This window comes from Salvelinus alpinus, chromosome 24 (assembly GCF_045679555.1).
Source record: "Salvelinus alpinus chromosome 24, SLU_Salpinus.1, whole genome shotgun sequence".
Classification (NCBI taxonomy): Eukaryota; Metazoa; Chordata; class Actinopteri; order Salmoniformes; family Salmonidae; genus Salvelinus; species Salvelinus alpinus.
Genome location: NC_092109.1, coordinates 30,994,992 through 31,014,341, shown reverse-complemented (window position 1 = coordinate 31,014,341; position 19,350 = coordinate 30,994,992). Strand labels below are relative to the sequence as shown.

The 19,350-nt window shown below is 39.5% G+C and overlaps 2 protein-coding genes across 2 annotated transcripts; both read right to left on the bottom strand.

The window, feature by feature from the left end:
- Positions 1–5,042: 5,042 nt before the first annotated feature.
- Positions 5,043–9,023, bottom strand: LOC139551791 (protein FAM98B). The gene is made up of 8 exons (XM_071363131.1): positions 8,965–9,023; positions 8,621–8,727; positions 8,080–8,199; positions 7,700–7,968; positions 7,518–7,598; positions 7,280–7,396; positions 5,762–5,908; positions 5,043–5,658 (listed from the first exon to the last, which is right to left on the bottom strand). Exons 1-8 carry the CDS (start codon positions 9,006–9,008, stop codon positions 5,473–5,475), a joined length of 1,071 nt encoding a protein of 356 aa, XP_071219232.1. The 5' UTR covers positions 9,009–9,023; the 3' UTR covers positions 5,043–5,472.
- Positions 9,024–9,522: 499 nt separating this feature from the next.
- LOC139552612 (heterogeneous nuclear ribonucleoprotein U-like protein 1) lies at positions 9,523–19,173 on the bottom strand. Its single transcript, XM_071364496.1, has 16 exons — positions 18,997–19,173; positions 18,295–18,554; positions 17,709–18,065; positions 17,363–17,600; positions 17,187–17,260; positions 15,348–15,487; positions 15,117–15,216; positions 14,882–14,994; positions 14,512–14,778; positions 14,259–14,381; positions 14,040–14,168; positions 12,528–12,696; positions 11,562–11,831; positions 11,307–11,473; positions 10,695–10,904; positions 9,523–10,600 (listed from the first exon to the last, which is right to left on the bottom strand). The coding sequence occupies exons 2-16, from the start codon at positions 18,515–18,517 to the stop codon at positions 10,481–10,483; spliced, it is 2,700 nt and encodes an 899-aa protein (XP_071220597.1). The 5' UTR covers positions 18,518–18,554; positions 18,997–19,173; the 3' UTR covers positions 9,523–10,480.
- Between the last annotated feature and the right edge of the window lie 177 nt (positions 19,174–19,350).

The window sequence follows — 19,350 nt, the reverse complement described above, 5'->3', positions numbered from 1 at the left end:
CGTTCAATTCATTGTTGTAAATACTTATGCTTCCAATAACAAGTCAAGTAACTGTATTTTATTTAGATACATTGAGAGGACAATAAGTAAAATTGTCTAAATGTCCATTGGCCAAAGTAATATGAGATTTTAATACAGTATTACATGCTAATCTAGATAGATGGCCTCCTAAGGATAGCAATTCTTTGTGAGATAAGAAATATATGTCTAAGGTTAGCTGTTCGAGATATTTGGAGACATAAGAACCCAGATAAGATTATGTTTACATGGAGTACAAAAGATTTATCTATACAATCCCGTATTGATTTCTGGCTGATATCTGAAGATATGGCTGACAAGGTTGATACAGTCTCGATTGAACCATCGATTTTAACAGACCACTAAGGGATCTCAATAAAGATAATTATGCCTGGTTTGTCAACAAAAACAGTTAGTAAAGGTTACTGGAAAATGAACAAGACTTTGTGAGAATTAAGTATTTAAGAATTATTGATAAATACTGGAATTGTGCCTGTGTTATGAATACATTTGGAAGTTACTGGGAGCTAATGAAATTTGATATGGCTTTTGGCTATTTCAATGGGGAAAGAAATTAATCGTGCCAAGAGAAAGCATATGACATTATAAAGGGAATAATGCATTATACTAAAAAAAAATGAACTAACTAATCAGGAATTACTGGATATATCATCATTGCAAATGCAGTTAGACTGTATCTACGAGGAAAAGGCCCGGGGAGCGTTTGTAAGATCAAGACGAAAATGGATGGGAAAAAATTATAATAGAAAAAAGGGCAGGCGAAAAGACTTCCATATGTATATTAAAAATACTCCCAATGAAAATCCAAAAGAAATCTCTCAGCATGTTGCCCAGTTTTATCAGAATCTGTATACATCAGCCCAGTCAACTTCCAATATGGATCTTTTCTTAGACAATGTAGCAAACATTGCTAAGAAGTTAGATAATGATTTCAGTGATTTTTGTGATGAGTTATCTGAAATTGAGATAAAAGACTGTATTAAAAGCCGTAAGGACAATAGGTCCCCTGGAAATTGTTTTAATAAGTTAGTTTTATAAAGCATTCAACGATAAATTGATTCCTTTCATTTTTGCTATGTTTCAAGAATCAATAGAAAAAGGGGAGTTACCGGCTTCCTTAAAGTAAGGTGTAATTACTTTGATTCACAAACCTAATAAGGATACTCTTTATATAGACCACTGGAGACTCATTAGCCTGTTGAATAATGATGGGAAATGATTTGCCCTTGTATTTGCTAAGAGGTTGAAACAAGGCTTACATCATATAATTGATGAAGAACAATCTGGTTTTATGCATGGTCGACACATTAGTAATAACATCAGGTTGATCTGAGATATGATTGACTATAATGACCTTATCCTTGATGATAGTTTTCTTATGTTTGTTGATTTTATAAAGCTTTTGACACTGTAGAACATGAGTTTATGTTCAAAGCAATATGTTTTTTGGGGTTTGGTGACTTTTTTGAAAGCAGTCCAAACTTTATATAGTGGTTGTACTAGCTCTGTAAAATTAGCTCACGGGACATCCCAAAGATTTGATATTGGCCGTGGCATTAGGCAGGGTTGCCCAATTAGTCAATTTTTATTTTTATTGGTTACTCAAATTATGGCTCTTCATATCAAGAAAGGGAATTTAAGGTGTTTCAGCACTTGGCAATGAATTTCAACTATGTCAATTGGCTGATGATACCACTATATTTTTAAGAGTCAGGAATGAGGTTTCTAAAGCAGTTTCCTGTATTGAAGACTTCCTTAGTTTCGGGTTTGAACATTAATATCAATAAGTCAGTCTTATTTCCACTCAAGGATTGTGTTTTACAGGAAGTATATGGTTTCCCAATTAAAGATAAGGCTACTTATCTTGGAATTGTTATATGCAAGGATGAAAAACAAAGGAGTGAATTGAACTTTAACCCCATTATTGAGAAAACAAAGAAGAAATTGAACCTCTGGTTGATGAGAGATATTTCGTTATACGGTCGGGTTTTATTATCCAAAGCTGAAGGGTTATCCAGATCGGTTTATGTCTCATTATCACTTGACTTACCCCCTAAAATTGTAAAGGGCTTAGATAAGATTCTTTATAATTTTATTTGGAGTAACAAGCCTCACTATCTACAAAAATATATTCTCACTAATACCCAAGAACAAGGAGGTCTTGAGGTTTTAGATTTCAATACTCTAAATAATACTTGTAAAATAAATTGGATTCTGAAGTATGTTAAGAACCAGAACAGTATTTGGAATGTCTTCCCTAAGTATTTATTTGACTCTGTTGGTGGTTTAGAATTTTTGCTTCAATGTAATTTTGATGTTGATAAAATCCCAATAAAGTTGGCCAAATTCCATAAGCAGGCAATTTAAGCTTGGATGTTAGCATATAAACACAATTTTTCCCCTCACAGATACATTTTATGGAACAACAAAGATATACGATTTAAAAATAAGTCTCTTTTTTTCGTAACTGGTTTGAGAAAAAATTATTTTGGTTGGTCAGTTACTGAATGAGGATGGATATCTACTCTCATATGGGGAATATCTTGATAAGTTTAAAATTCCAATAACCCCGAAAGAATATGCAATTGTTTTTGATGCGATTCCAAGGGGATTGTATCTCTTTTAAATTCCTCTGTGGTTGAAGTAAGTAACATAGATTTACATGAAAATATATTAATTGGCAATATTAACATCAAAGATAAATGTAGTAATAAACAGATTAGGAATATTGTTTGTGATACTACAATTCCCTCAGCAAGATTATTTTGGTCAAATATCTATGGTGATATACAATGGGGGACAGCATGGAAAATTGCTAACAAATATTGTATCAGTAACAAAGTAAAGGAAGTTACTTTATGTTACATAGAATTTATCCTGTGAAACATGTTTTGGAAAGATTCAAACTGAAAAGAACTGATTTCTGAGGAATGAAGGAGATCATTTTGCATGTGTTTTTTGCCTGTATTTATAGAAGATTTTTTGGGGGATTGACATACTGAATTTTGTTACAAAAAAAATAGGACTGGTTGTACTATTTAATGGTTTTGATATAATGATTTATTTCAGAAATTCTGATAAAGATGTAGTATATTTAATTCAACTGCTAATAATACTAGGTAAATTTCATATTCACAAATGCAAATAGTCTAAGTCAAAACCTAACTTTTTTAACTTTATAAATGAGTTTAAACAATATGGCACTACTTTAACTAAAATGAAAAACAAAAAGGCAATTAAAACTTGTATTATTTATGATTCCTGGCAATGTAAATAGTTTGTTTGCATATGACTATTGCTCTTTTTTGTTGTTATTTGTTAATAAAAAAATAAACACCGAGGGGATTCGATTATCTGGCCCGGGTTACCCCGGTGAGAGGAGTTAGCACCAGGTGAACAGTGATTGCATTCAGAGAGGAAGAGACGAAACAAGAGGGGTAGCTGGGCGCAAAATCGGTCTTCTCCAGCAGATGCCGTGTTTTCGTTTTTTTCGCTCATCAAGCGAGGACTTTTTGTATTGTGGTCAGAGTCGAATTTGGTAAACAAAAGTGTAATGGCTTATTTGCTACGTGTGGCTTATTTAATCGAATATAAGTTTCGTAATACTTAGGTTGTTACGAGTGTACTGGTATAAGTAGGACGTGACATTCCAGCAACTTTGAGAAAAAACACTCACTCAGAAGAAGCAGTCCTCCATAGAATGAATGGAATTCAACAGTATTTCAATTAAATGTTTCAAGGACAAAATGGCATGTATTTAAGTATTTTGTTGTATTGGGGACAGTAATATTCTAAAAATGAAAGTGAAAATCCAGTCAACTTTTTAAAATTAGTCCACTGTTAAAGGTCCCACAATGTTATGCATGTCTGCGTTAAGTTTTGGATACAAACAGTGGATTAGTGGGAAAAAAATACCTAAAGATAGTTTGATTTTCCCTTTAAGTGTCTAATAGAATAAATGTGTCAAAAACAAAATGTAGACATAGAAATGCTTTTCTATAACTCCCCCACTTACAACGGTGGGGGAGTGCCAAGATGGAGGTGTAACAGTACTCTTCTTGCGTTGTGTACAATCAATCAACGACACGAACTCCAACTTGTAGCACCAGTCATGGAGATTTATTCTGATAGAAACAGCACAGAATTGTACGTCATGCAATGCACGGTTCACCATCCAACGCTGCACTCACGCACGCTGGTTTGGTGCTTGTTCACTGGGCAATGTAGTTACCAAAATAATACAACAATTACAATATACAATATAATATTTTGAACAATGTACCTGATAGAAACAGCACAAAATTGCACGTCATGCAATGCACGGCTCACCATCCAACTCTGCACTCACGCACTGTACAAAATATACGAACCCCCCCACCACAGTAAGTTGCTAGCTAGTATTAGCTGGAATTCTCTACAACAAAATGCACAACAAATATGCACTAAAAACGCCACATCTTATGTGTGGTGTTCTAATAACATTTACAAACAAATTGATATAAATTGTACATTTAAAATCATCACTTGTGAGTATAAAAATCACTTTTGACGTACAGTGCTTTGCAACCAACAACTTACCGCTGGTTTGGCGCTTGTTCACTGGGACGATTCTAACTGAAACATCCTCCCCCGTAGGCAAGCTACGCAAACCAGCCAATAAGATGCCATGTTGAGTAGGCGGAGGCAAGACAAAAATAAAACCAAAAACCCATTGGCTTAACAATGAAGTGGCAAGGGGAATCACCAATATAACCCTGTTACAGAGGCACGGTGGCTTCAACATCGGACCCCATCAGTCATCTAGTGTATATATAAATCATTGGTCTGTACTGAAGTCAAAAATATCATTTGAAGTGGTCAGTACATAATGGAAAAGATACTATAATGTATAGTTAGTTGCTCATCCATAGTTACGTTTCATCCTCATACATACCTGCCATACAGGACTATGAATGACATTTATATCGGTGTTTTCTCATGGTGATAAAACAAAAGAACAAAAGTACAAGGAAGTACTTAAGGCTTTATTTAAACAGATAGTGACATTGAAACGATATTGAAGTAATCAAACGAATAGACTACAGGTTTCTAACATAAGCAATATATTCGAGTATTTTAAAAAAATACAATATTTTTTTTATCTACATAATAAACTTCCTATTTGTCCCCCTCAAATATCACAAATCGATTATTGCCTATCCTTATTAACATATTTCTTCAATTTAATTTAAATTCCACATCCAAATCAACACATTTTGTTGATGAATTTGACTTTTAGCAAAATTTCAGGACTCCACCTTTGTGGATCTGCATAAATTATATTAATGTTAAACAAAATGTATTTTGATATTGAAATCTTTCTGCTTGTGGGTTTGTCTTTATCTCCATGTTGCTAAATTCTACCTTGTCATTTCCTTCATACAACCTATTGTGTTACTCTCGTTTGTTTCTCTTTTTTCCAGAAAAGTTCTGTCGTTTCTGACCACCCCCTCCGCGTGGCCCTCCACGTCCTCCTCCACGACCCCTCCCTCCTCCCTCTCTCCGTCCCTCCCACATGGGCATGGGGGCCTCAATTTCTCCTGGCCGTCCACCCCGGTCTGGTACACTGCCCATCAATACCTTCACAGAGACAGAGGAGAAGACAGAATAATCAGAATAGTTCATCTCTTTATCTTCATTCTAAAAATCAAACAAAACTCAAAGCTAGTTAGCTACAGCATACCTTGTAGACTTCAGTGCTTTCCCCTGCCTTTACTGGTAAAATGTAAGATTGGTCTTTTCTTGCTGCAAGCAGAAGAGACATGGAGACTTGGGATACGAGGGGAAGTGATGAGAGTGGAGGTATTGAGGCAAGCACTTCACTGCGCTCCTGTGGAGAACATGGAAACAGGTTTACCATTAATATACATGTAGCTACTAACAATAAAGGCATATAAAACGAAACAATATATTTTTGGGATCTGTGTTACTGTCAAAAGTCTATATTCAGATATATATGCAAAAAGTTAATGCTGACTTACACAGATCGTCAATCCTAATTTTCTTGCTGACTGTGGAACTCCACTTCTGGTTCTGACTTCATTTCTGCGCTTTGCTGTGCTCTCAGTAAATGCTCACTGAATGCAAAAAATTCTGTTGCTCATCACACCTCATGTCACCATGGTGAAACTCTCAATCCTCTTCCTTGATTTTACATCTGAGGACTTCAACTTTTGCTCCTGACTGACATGCCTTAACTTGCTGTTCACTGCAAAGACTCTCCCTCTCAAGATCCTCTGTCTGACCCTATTCAATGAAAACCTGTCACCTGGTATCCAGGGGGGAGGGGAGGGAAACATTGCGCCAATGCAAGAAAAGGGCATGTTTATGTTTGTTTTATACTGTAATGTATTTTTGTGGAATATAATTGTGGATTCATGCAACTCCAGACATTTTTTTGACTTATTCTGGAGACCCAGGTCTGATGGAATATGGTCCTTAGGAGTTGGAGATCTTATCATACTACCATATTTAGCAGATATGATCCAAAGGTCAGTGCTGGCAACGCCTTACAGACTGTTCCACATGGGGCGCAGCATGCTGCCTGAAGCTGTGAAGATAGGAACAAAGTCCATTTCTGTGCTGTGCACATGCCTGCTAATTCTGCTCGAAGTGGCCTTGCGTTTGCGCCCCATTGACTACAATTAAGTAATTTGCACTCTAGTGCTTTTAATGTGGACATACATTAGGAACACCTGCTTTTTCCAATGACAGACTGACCAGGTGAAAGCTACGACCCCTTATTGATGTCACTTGTTAAATCCACTTCAATCAGTGAAGATGAAGGGGAGGAGACAGGTTAAAGAATGATTTTTAAGCCTTGAGACATGGATTGTGTACGTTTGCCATTCAGATGGTGAAGGGGCAAGACAAAATATTGAAGTGCCTTTGAACGGGGTATGGTAGTAGGTGTCAGGCAGAACGGTTTGAGTATGTCAAGAACTCAACAGTATCCCGTTTGTATCAACAATGGTAAACCACCCAAAGGACATCCAGCCAACTTGACAACTGTGGGAAGCATTGGAGTCAACATGGGCAAGCATCCCTGTGGAATGCTTTCAAAACCAAAGAATTGAGGCTGTTCTGAGGGCAAAAGGGGGTGCAGCTCAATATTAGGAAGGTGATTGTAATGTTTTCTACACTCAGTATCAATTTAGCCTGCATATTAAGTAATGTTTAGTAAAGAGGCAGTATTGCATACCTTTTCCTTCTCTCCCCAGGCAAAGGACTGAAGTGTGACCTGAAAACGTTTGATCATCATTTGGCGTCGACAATGATAGTCCTCTAATAGAGCCTGATTTATCTTCTGGACATGCCTCTAAATAGGTGGAAAAACCAATACAGAAATGAATAACCTGGTGAATAAATAAGGTACCAAATACACTGACAATCTTCAGCACTGTCATGAGGAGCCCCCCCCCCCCCCTTTGACAACCTACCCATTGCTCAGAGTTGAGATTGGTGTCCAGCAGAGGTTCTGTCACATCTCCACACGGCAATATCGCAAGACGTGACTTCACCTGAATAGTAAAGTGTGATAGAGAAGTGGGCACTGTATCAACAGCAACATTCTGCAGACACTTTTCATATCACATCCTGTCTGAGTCGGTCTCCTCCTTACCTGATGGCACACATCTGTAAGCCGTGAAGACTCGTCCATGTTTAGGGTTTGAAGCAACAGAGCCAATTCACGCTCTGTTTCTTCCTTCCTGTCACCTTGTTCCATCTCCTGGCCATCTTCATATTCTTTACACCAGTTCTTTGTATCAACAATGCTGGGATCTTCCGCTCTCTGCTCTTTCTCAGATTTACCTTCACTCTTCTCATCCTCTGGATGTAATTCTTTATGTTGAAGTATGCGTGCTGCTTGTAATTCCGACACCATAAACTCTGCAAATAAGACCATAAGGACAATAGCATCAACAATACACAACTTACATTATTCACTTCGTTTCAACACTTTGACATTTCAAGAACTCCCACCTGCCTAATCTCTCTCACCAGTGACTTTGTTGAGGAGAGGAGGACTCAGTGGATCTGTGGTCAGTGCAGCGTAGGGACAAAGTAACTCGGTCAGCAGGGTCCGCAACTCCCCCACTAGGACAACACCAGTCTTTCGGTCTGAAATGCGTGCGTACCAAACACACACACACCATAATTGAGCAAGGCACTTAGCTCTAATGTGCTTCAGGGACACAGTACTACTATGACTGACCCTGTAAAACAACACATTTCACTTCATCTGTCCTGTGTATGTGAAAATAAAAATCATATATATATAGTGTGCAAAGCTGTCATCAAGGCAAAGGTTGGCTACTTTGAAGAATCTCAAATATAACATTTTGATTTAACACTTTTTTGGTTACTACATAATTCCATGTGTGTTATTTCATAGTTTTGATGTCTTCACTATTATTCTACAATGTAGAAAATATAAAAATCCCTGGAATTAGTATATATAGCAAGTGTCTGTAGGTGCACCTTCTAGCTGCTACCCTTGTATCATGTACAATTACATGATGACTTAGTTGTAAGGTTATACCCTGTAACTCTGAGCAGACAGCCCTCAATTCTGACGCCAGCCAAGTGAGCAGCGGACAAGGAAGCTCATCACACCTGCACCGTCTGACACAGACACTGCTTGTGTACCTGAAATAATGTTAAAGTAATGGCCGAGATCAAGCAACACATGTAATAGCTAGATAGATAGTTAAGGTTCAGAAAACACAGTGGCGAAAGCAAACGTATTAAACTGAGTCACTCAGCGACTAGCTGAGCTACTCTTGTGGTGTTTACTTGTGTATCCCATCTGGCACGTGCAGTACGTCTGCTAGCTAGGTAGCATACATAACCTAATCTGTTTTCAAAATACACGTACAAACTCACCCAAGAGCCTTTATAGCATATATTGTTCCTATATCTCTCTCCATTATAGACTCAATAGAACACATTGAAACATGTAGCTATTGCATTTGCAACAAGTAATTTTCCTTTCCCGTCTTTCCCAAATGTTCGGTTAAAATACTTCCGGGTTCTACTTCCGGGTTCTGTAGGTATACAATGGATTCAAGGCAAGGTTAATAGATCGAAAATCCACTTTGATGCATCGATGCGAATGTCACATTTTATGAATAACACATTACAGGACATATGCATGGATGAAATAGCCAGTGTAGCTTTTAATTTCTGTAGGTAAATTACAATAATTATCGTGCATTGGGACATTTTATTATAATATCCGTTACCTAAAGGTGTTATTCTGCACTACATGTTTTACTCCTTTACACTGTGCCTTTAAAACAGGTTTCAAAGGTTATAGCCACAGCTGCAAGGGGTTAATTAACAGTATCTGTTATGGCTATGTGAGTCTGATCCATAATTAAAATCTCAACTTGTGACCAGTAATCAAGAAACATGACAGAAAAAAAAGAAAGAAAACTAGAGTCAAAGTCTTCAGATTTTATTCTCAAATACAAAAAGAGTAAGTTTTGATTTAACACAGAACCACATGCAGATACTGTTTTACATACATGGTATATGGTATAAAAAAGTTTTACAACCACACATGAAACTAGTTAATGATCACAAAGATTGGAAAAACAAGTTGGAGGGACAATAGATGACCACCACTGTTACATAACGTTTTAAATGGTGTGAAACAATACATTTTGGTAAATGTTGTTTTACAAGCTCTCTTTATACAGGTTATAGAAAAAAGTAATCAAAATGTTTGTCTTCAAGACTTCAATTTCAATAAATATGGGCAAAATATTAATGGATTAAATCAAAACCTCAACAGTTGAAGATACATTTTTTTGTATATATATATAATTAGTCCAGACTCTACACCAATTTCTTTAAAATGTATGGTTCTTTGATCTAACATTAAAACTAAAAATGACGCGTAAACAGCAAAATATTAAAACAAAAACAAAATGTTGTCCTACAATCTTCCATCTCTCTTAAAAACACATTGAAATGTACACATGCAAATCCCAGCTACCTTTTATGAGCTCTAATAAACATTCACTGCACAACACTGAAAAGTGTACTACATATGCATGTTAAACTACACCACTGTTGCTCATTTAAAATAGCCAGGGTCTACAAACAGGCAAGACAAATAAGCTGAATGTTACTAAATGGTTGCAGGACCTACTGCAAAAACAATGCTAATGTTGTGGCGTGACATTAAAAAATAATTCCTATACCAGAAAGGCAGAGAGAAAAACCACTAGACCCTGAAAAGAAAACCTTGAAAATGTTAGCTATAAGAAAGGGAAGACTAATCATTAAGGAGATGATGGATGAGGACGAAAAGACAGGTGTAGCCTGCAGGCAGGATAAGCAATGGAATGCTGCTCAGGGAATGGATCCGTCTCATCAGTGCACTACTGTAGGCCTACTGCGTGCCTTGGGAGCCCTGAGAACCCTGGCTGTAGTTGCCATAGTTGCCGTATTGGCTGTAGTACTGATTCCATTGGCTCTGGTTCTGGTAATACTGCTGCCACTGCTGTGCATACTGGATCAGAGAGAGGGAAAGAGAGCAAGACATTATGAAATGAGTTTTAGACAGGTGACAGGTTAACGTTGAAACGTTGAAACTGGCTAGTCACCTGTTGATACTGCTGGTTGTAGTTCTGCTGCTGCTGGCTGTAGGTCTGTCCAGTGGCGGCAGGAGCAGCAGCAGCAGCGGCAGGAGCAGCAGGAGTTTGGCTATAGCTCTGGCTGTAACCTGGGTATTGGCTGTAGCTGCCGTAGTTGTAACCTTGGTTGTAGTTGCCTTGATTGTAGCCTTGATTGTAGCCCTGATTGTATGTCTGTGGCTACAAGTTAACACATACAATGTCAGAAAGTTGGAAGGACTGGTGAAGTGTTGACAGAGGAAGAACCACATGTAAGGAGATGCCATTAAAGGGAAACACCAACATTTTGCAACTTCATATTCATTATCTCCAGTGGTGCATTTCTATGTTGTTGTAAAAAGATAGGAAGATAAGTGTTTCCAATTACATCATGAGTGCGAGTCGTGTGACTTTGACCAGTTGTGAGTAGGCATTGCCTACTAATTGGTTGATGACGTCATTATCCGTTTTACTACAAAACATAAACACAGCATTTTCACACGTTGATGTTGGGGTGGTACTGGAAATGATGAATATGAAGTTGAAAAAATGTGTGAAGATTCCCCTTAAAAAACAAAGTAACCAATATATTAGACAGCTTACCTGTCCTTGGCTGTAACTGCCAGTGGCTCCCTTGTTATATTGTCCTTGGCGGTGTTGATTGTAGCTCCCTACAGATTGTTGGTTGCGGTTGTAACCATGTTGCCCTCCTGCTGCGCCATCACGGTTGCCTCCCCAACGATTCTGCTGGTAGCCTCCACGGTTATAGCCTGTCATGTATAAAGGGCAGGAAGTTAAGTAGGCTCACAACACAAATTTAGAAAAACAAAACAGTTGAGCAGAAACCTTGCTCCTCACCTCCTCTGAAGTTGCCACCTTGGGGTCCGCCACGACTTTGGTAGCCTCCCCTCCCTCCTTGGGAGCCACCACGGTTGTCATAGCGCTGATAAGGTGCATCGCGACCACGGAAACCTCCTTGGCGGTTGTCGAAGCGTTTGTCAGGGGGTGGGCCGGCCTTGCGGCCCTCCTCGTTGTACTGCTTCACCAGCGTGTCAGCCTCTTCTTTTTGAAGCTCGATGAAGGTCACGTTGTCAAGAAACTCACCAGCTTCTGGGAGCACAAAGTTGGCTACAGGAAGCAGAGGGGTTGGACGTTGTCAGGACGAGTATAGCGGCGCCGTCGAAAGACAAAGAAAATCATTATTACTATCTGATAGACAATAATAGGAAGGGGTAGAAAGGGAAAAGAGTGAAGTGGGGGAGAATACATGTTAGGTGAGAGAGTGGAGTTGCACCAGAATTGGAGCAAAACATTACCTCAAGGGACAGGGGAGAATTTGCTCCAGTTTAGGGAGGACAAGGAAATAGAGGAGAAAAATAAAATAGCAAAACTAAGGAGAGTTATGAATATGTAGATAGGGGAAAGTTTGCAACTGCAAATCACAAGCATAGCCTATGGGAGCATAGCCTATGGGCGTATGTATGTTTAATATTTCCCTCCCTTGGTACTGGAAATTGCACTGCCAATGGTTTTGTTTAAAATTTAAATTGATCATCTATTAAAATCTCATCCTTCAAGGGTCAGAATCAAAACCAACACTTGAAATGGACGTCACCCTGAGTTTGCAGTGCTAAATAGATGAACGAGAAGTTTGACAGAAATGGTTCAAATAAGAGAATGATGGATGATAGGGGGAAAGTGGGAATAGCTCTCTGAGGGGAAGGGGACGGTTGGGATCTTCCAAGTTTCCATAAAATAAAAAATAAAAAAAATACATAGGAAATGCATTGTCTTTTTAAATTTTGTTATCCATGGAATTCCTACCTTTCATTTCTAATACGGCATGATCGGGCACATCCTTCCCTTCCTCATCAGTTCGCTTTAACGTTCGCTCTTTTAAATCCTCGTCCGTGGGACAAATTACAATAGCCTTGCGTTGAAAACCTTCAAAAGGACGCATTTTTCGTCTCTGGGCTGATCCATATACATTTGTCTAGCAAAGTTGACAAGAAAGAAGTAGAAGCTGTTCATTATTGTTCACTTGTCTGGTTTTGTTACAGCTTTGCGTTCCATAGGAGGGAAATTGGATTCCTGCAATGATGAAAGTGAGAGTTTTTTTTTCTTCATGCCTATATTTACTGTTCTGGAACTACATATGGTTGTCTCTCACAACTTACCGTTGTGTCTGGAATGCATTTCCTGTGAGAAAGAACTTTGGGGACCCATGTTAGCCATCTATTGGGTTAATTCTTGCAAGTTCTCAACGGGTCAACGTTTCCAATGAATAGCTAAGAACGTTAGCTACTTAAAATGCAAAATACTACATTACACAAGAATAGTAGCATCTTTAAACATGTTCCATCTTTGAATCTATTTTTGCCATATTGACAGCTCACTCTTACAAGCTTGAGCAAATAGATGAATGTTCCTGTTAATCCCTTCTTCCACAGAGCTCACATTCACTTCCATACAATTAACAGAAGAAAAACATCTGTAAAATCAATTGAATTGTCTCCAGATAAACCCTTTTAGGGCAATCAATGTACTGCTTTTCAAACTATTCTCTGTGCTGTCATTGAGTTCATGTAACTTGCTGAATAAACCAACAATTAATAGTTTATAGAGCTGCGTAATATCTTGCCTACAATAACAGGGTCCCCTTATTTACTTACCAGAACTTACCTGCTTGTCATTAGTCCACCTGTCATGACAATAACAACATACACTACCTACCTGTCAATACTCACTAATTCCATGGCATCCATAAGAATGTCCAAGACCTCACCTACCTTGAGTAACTTGAACAAACGCCCTGAAAATTCAAACATGTTAGTTTTCACTTACCTTAATGTTTTATTCATTTTACATACAACATTCAAAAGTTCCATATGCTGTCTGTATAAATCAGCTATCTTACATCAAAGGTGATGTGAGTTTGAACTAATCTTACAGTTAACGAACAACAGAAGGTGTATTTCTTACTCACCACCCGGCAGTGTTTACTTGTTTTTCAACATCTTATTATAGACATGGACTATTTGTACAGCTTAGAGCTCTTTTTCAACAGGACATACAGAGAGGAAATAAAAAAATATTGAGTAAAAACATACAATGTCAATACTGCTTTCATTTAAGCGAAAACAGAAATAATGATTTCAGCAGCATGTTCAGGACAATGAAAAGTTTGATAACTTCCAGGAGTTGTTGATCAAGGCTTCTACACTAGAGACAGTATATCAAAGAGTGCATTAATGAACATGTGCATCAGTGAACAGCAGTGGGCGGGAGGTTGAGCACATTAACATAGAATGGGGTGAGAAATCAGACAGTAGATACCTGATCCAGGATGTAGTTACGCTTCTTGCGGGCAGCGATCTGGATCAACCTGTTCAGACACTGTGTGGCCTGCTGGATCAGGACATCCCAGCGACCAGCATAGTTCTTCTGACGACGCAGTCCCATCACCTGAGGGTGGAGGTTTTCATTACGTTAGTGGGGAACTTTACACTAAAGACCAAGACTGAAGGATTCTGTGTTCAAACAAAGATAACTGACCTTCATCTTCTCCATTATGGCATTGGTGCCCAGGATGTTGTATTTCTTTGCAGGGTGCTCTGTCGCGTGCTTTGAGGCCCAGGTGGTTTTCCCAGATGCAGGTAGGCCAACCATCATCAAGAGCTAAGGTAAAAACAAGAGACAAACATGAGGAATAAGTCCTGGCATCTCACAGCTACTGACGACAGAAGGAATCTAGTCTAATGATCCAAATCAACAAACCACTCAATGAACCAATATGGCAGACACTCACCTCACAGTCAGCCTTGGTTGCAGGCCCAATTGTTCCCCGTATCCTGTTTTCCAGAGGGACGTTCTGAATGAAGGTGTATCCCTCGGGCAGGGGGAAGAAGGGCTCCTCTTTCTGGCCAAAGTTAAATTCAATTGCACAGTTCTTCACAAGAACGTGGGGAAAGAGTGGCTGTTTAGCTAACTCATCCCGTGACACACGGAAGGCCACATCCAGCCACTTGCCGTTCTTTGAGAAGGCCATCTCCACTTCATCACCACTATCGAAGTCCTGAACCAGACATGGAGAGGAAAACATTTAGGCTTATTGAGTACTCAGCTTTTATTAGGCAGACGAATCTAGGTGAATCTTCTGTACTATCACAAATACTTACAATGTAGCACCCAAGGACATCATTTTCACGAAACTTTTCCCCGTAATCCTCAAATTTACAATTTGAAGATTTCTTGCCAGTTCCTCCATAACCATAAGAGAATTGTTCTTCACCTGGTATAGAGTCAAAAACAATAAGTTTTGTGTTAGTTTCAAATCGCATAAAATATTTATAATAACAATGAGATAATCCCAAATTTTCCAGCTCAAGTACAGCAGCATTTTCACAAACTAACCGAGCTGGGTGTTGCAGGTATCCAAGGACCAGCCAATGCGCACTACATGTGGATCAGGCTCACTGCTGGGAAGGTGCTTCACAGAGATCTCCTCGTTTATCTGGATAACAAAACATGCACCAAATTCATATTTATTCAAATCAACGAGACTCCTCAATTGGAAAACACAACCTGAATATTCCATCAACAAAGCGCCTAAGTGAAATGCAACTTAATTTAAACAGGAAATACCTTCATTTCAAAGCAGACTTGCCCTTTGTTGACGCCATAGGAAGCTCGTGCACCTGACCACAGGTATGCAAAACCTTCGATGGTGAGCGGGTATCCACTATACCGGTCACGTGATACCTTGAAGTGCAGATCGCAATTATCTGTGAAAAACAAAACCATACCCCCAAAGGTAAATAAATACAGTTGAAGTCAGAAGTTGACATACACCTTAGCCAAATACATTCAAACTCAGTTTTTCACAATTCCTGACATTTAATCCAGGTAAAATATTCACTGTCTTAGATCAGTTAGGATCACCACTATTTTAAGAATGTGAAATGTCAGAATAATAGTAGAGAGAATGATTTATTTCAGCTTTTATTTCTTTCATCACATTCCCAGTGATTGCCTTTAAATTGTTTAACTTGGGTCAAACGCTTCAGGTAGCCTTCCACAAGCTTCCCACAATAAGTTGGGTGAATTTTGGCCCATTCCTCCTGACAGCTGGTGTAACTGAGTCAGGTTGGTAGGCCTCCTTGCTCACACACACTTTTTCAGTTCTGCCAACAAATTTTCTATAGGATTGAGGTCAGGGCGTTGTGATGGCCACTCCAATACCTTGACTTTGTTGTCCTTAAGCCATTTTGCCACAACTTTGGAAGTATGTTTGGGGTCACTGTCCATTTGGAAGACTCATTTGCGACCAAGCTTTAACTTCCTGACTGATGTCTTGAGATGTTGCTTCAATATATCCACCTAATTTTCCTACCTCATGATTCCATCTATTTTGTGAAGTGCACCAGTCCCTCCGGCAGCAAAGCACCCCCACCACATGATGTTGCCACCCCCGTGCTTCACGGTTGGGATGGTGTTCTTCGGCTTGCAAGAATCCCCCCTTTTCCTCCAAACATAACGATGGTCATTATGGCCAAACAGCTCTATTTTTGTTTCATCAGACTAGAGGACATTTCTCCAAAAAGTACGATCGTTGTCCCCATGTGCAAACCGTAGTCTGGCTTCTATATGGCGGTTTTGGAACAGTGGCTTCTTCCTTGCCGAGCGGCCTTTCAGGTTATGTCGATATAGGACTCGTTTTACTGTGGATATAGATACTTTTGTACCTGTTTCCTTCAGCATCTTCACAAGGTCCTTTGCTGTTGTTCTGGGATTGATTTGCACTTTTCGCACCAAAGTACATTAATCTCTAGGAGACAGAACACGTCTCCTTCCTGAGCGGTATGACTGCTGCGTGGTCCCATGGTGTTTATACTTGCATACTATTGTTTGCATGTGGTACCTTCAGCCGTTTGGAAATTGCTCCAAGGATGAACCAGACTTGTGGAGGTCTACAATATTTTTTCTGAGGTCTTGGCTGATTTCTTTTGATTTCCCCATGATGTCAAGCAAAGAGGCACTGAGTTTGAAGGTAGGCCTTGAAATACATCCACAGGTACACCTCCAATTGACTCAAATGATGTCAATTAGCCTATCAGAAGCTTCTAAAGCCATGACATCATTTTCTGGAATTTTCCAAGCTGTTTAAAGGCACCGTCAACTTAGTGTATGTAAACTTCTGACCCACTGGAATTGTGATACAGTGAAATATAAGTGAAATAATCTGTCTGTAAACAATCGTTGGAAAAATGACTTGTGTCATGCACAAAGTAGATGTCCTAACCGACTTGCCAAAACTATAGTTTGTTAACAAGAAATTTGTGGAGTGGTCTAAAAATTTGTTTTAACGACTCCAACCTAAGTGTATGTAAACTTCCAACTTCAACTGTATGTTGTTAATGCACACAATAAACCACTCAACACAAATTCTACTACCATCACAAAACAAACAGTACTTTCACTTACACGTATCAATAGCCACAAGAGTGTCATCAAAATCTTCTTCCTCTTCCTCTGCTGGGGGCTGTGGTGAACGTGCCCTGTGCGCGAGAGCGTGGAGCATAAGCTAGGGGTATAGTTCGGAAGAATGTTTTCAAGGCACTTTAGTGAAGCCGTTTTCAAACCTGTTCCCCCACACTTACCTTCTTTCCTCTCGGTGTTCATAATAGCCATAGCCACGGCCTTCATCGTATGGCCTCTTACGGTTGCATCGGTCATCCTCCGTTTTGGCTTGGCTCACCTGCTCAGCCTCCATGGCCTCGCATTCATTGGCAGCATCTGGAAGATGTGCCTCTGGCTGCTTTGGCTCCTTCTTCAACTGCTCCTGCTGCAGAGGTTCATCTGCCTCTTTTTTCAACTCTGCTTTCATCACAATCTCATCTGCACCAAAGAGGACAATGCTGTCAATAATTACAGCGTGAGCAGCAGGGTGAATTAAGAGAATATACTAAGCACTAATCTGTTCATTTGAGGTATGTTATTACTGACCTGGCTTAATTTCAGACATCTCCACATGCTTTGCTTCAGGCTCAATTGATGCTGGTTCCACTGGCTTTGGTTGCACTGGTTCAGGTTTCATAGCCTCTGGTTGTGGTGGCTCTGGTTGCACAGGTTCTGGTTGTGGTGGCTCTGGTTCCTCCATCTCTGGTTCTGCTCTCTCTGGTTCTAACACCTGTGCCCCTTCTCGGCTGTCTTCCTGTGCCCCATCCCGGCTGTCTTCTTCCTGCTCATCTTCACTCTGTTCACCATCACCTTTCTCCTCATTAAACTTTTCTTCTTTAGCCTGCGGGACAAACTGTACTTCATCGTCCTCACCATCTTGGTCTTCTTCCCCATCATCTTTAACTAGTATGGAAAACACAGTGTCAGTATCACAACCTGCTTGATTTACAACTTTGGAATAACAGCAGTTTCATCCGCATGTTTACAATTGACAGCCCACTAGTCACGTTGAAACAAACAGTACCACCCCCATTTAAAAACGGAAAATCTGTTAACAACAGTCAACGTGGCTCTACCAATGCAATCGTACAACTGTCTACATACACATAGAAACCCCTAAATATTTGTTTACCTTCATCTGAGTAGTCGTCGCCATCTGCGCCAATATCGTGTTCCTCATCCCCCCCAACATCAGCAGTCGGTGGCCCGCCCTCTTCACCTGCAGCCTCGGTCTCAAGTGCTGATTGCAACCTTATGACAAGATCCGCCTTCAGCCCACGAGTATCCAGGCCTCGCTGCTGAAGTTCCTCTTTCAGCTCGTTGACTTTGAGCTTCTTCACATTGATTCCACTCATCTTTCATGCAACTTATTCAGTGATCAGAAATCCCAATCTGTAAGAAATTTGTTTACAGACAAGGAATGTAGTTTAGTAGACGCCTAGCATTGGCTATGTTTGCTACTGTATCCATTTCGTTGCATTACAAAATCGTACATGGACATCGCTCCCGTTAACAGAAACATAAAATCCACGGCAAAACAACGCATAGGTCCAAAGCCAACAGTTTTCATAAAACTAGCTAGTGCCTAGTTACATTATAGACTTCACTACGGTCTTTGCTACGCCAGTATTGCCTGCCAACTACCGGTAGTTAGCATTAGCAACTAGGCACATTTTTACAGGATAGTCACCTAAGGTCGGACACCAAAACAACGGATTCTGAAACGTCATAGCTAGCTAGCTGTAAACAAACATATGTGCATGATAGCTAGCGTCGCTACTATTTGTAAATCATGCGAGTTTACATTCAAAATACACTAGCGTACATTACTAACCTCTTTTCTCACTCTTTTAATTTCCTTGCTTGATTCATGCAGTGACCAACTCAACTGAAACAAAATGGACGATTCTGTTGTAGCCAGAAAAGGTTAGCGCTTGCCGTCTGCTCTGTGATTGGCTAGAGGCCTTGTAGGTAATATTTGAACAACAGTGTTCCAGTTGCTGTGCCTCTCTACAGGCAGCAGAGGGCGAGGAAGGGTTGCTGTTTGTTACAGCTTAATACAATTATTGCAAGCCGTTAAATAGATACGTTATTATGTTAGGTCTATGGTTCAGACAGATGAAATGGGTTGGCTATCAGTACCTTTGGTGTATTGTATTTTTTAAATATCCCGACAAGTGTTTTTTTA

What these genes read in the sequence shown, in the direction of transcription:
- LOC139551791 (XM_071363131.1), bottom strand. Translation starts at nt 9,008, where the DNA reads ATGGAGAGAGATATAGGAACAATATATGCTATAAAGGCTCTTGG. An exon ending in TATGCTATAAAGGCTCTTGG is followed by an intron (nt 8,728 to 8,964) that starts GTGAGTTTGTAC and finishes ACATTATTTCAG; the next exon opens with GTACACAAGCAGTGTCTGTG. An exon ending in ATCTCAACTCTGAGCAATGG is followed by an intron (nt 7,397 to 7,517) that starts GTAGGTTGTCAA and finishes CCACCTATTTAG; the next exon opens with AGGCATGTCCAGAAGATAAA.
- LOC139552612 (XM_071364496.1), bottom strand. Translation starts at nt 18,517, where the DNA reads ATGAGTGGAATCAATGTGAAGAAGCTCAAAGTCAACGAGCTGAAAGAG. An exon ending in ATGTCCTTGGGTGCTACATT is followed by an intron (nt 14,779 to 14,881) that starts GTAAGTATTTGT and finishes TGTCTGGTTCAG; the next exon opens with GACTTCGATAGTGGTGATGA. An exon ending in GTAACTACATCCTGGATCAG is followed by an intron (nt 12,697 to 14,039) that starts GTATCTACTGTC and finishes CAACTTTGCTAG; the next exon opens with ACAAATGTATATGGATCAGC.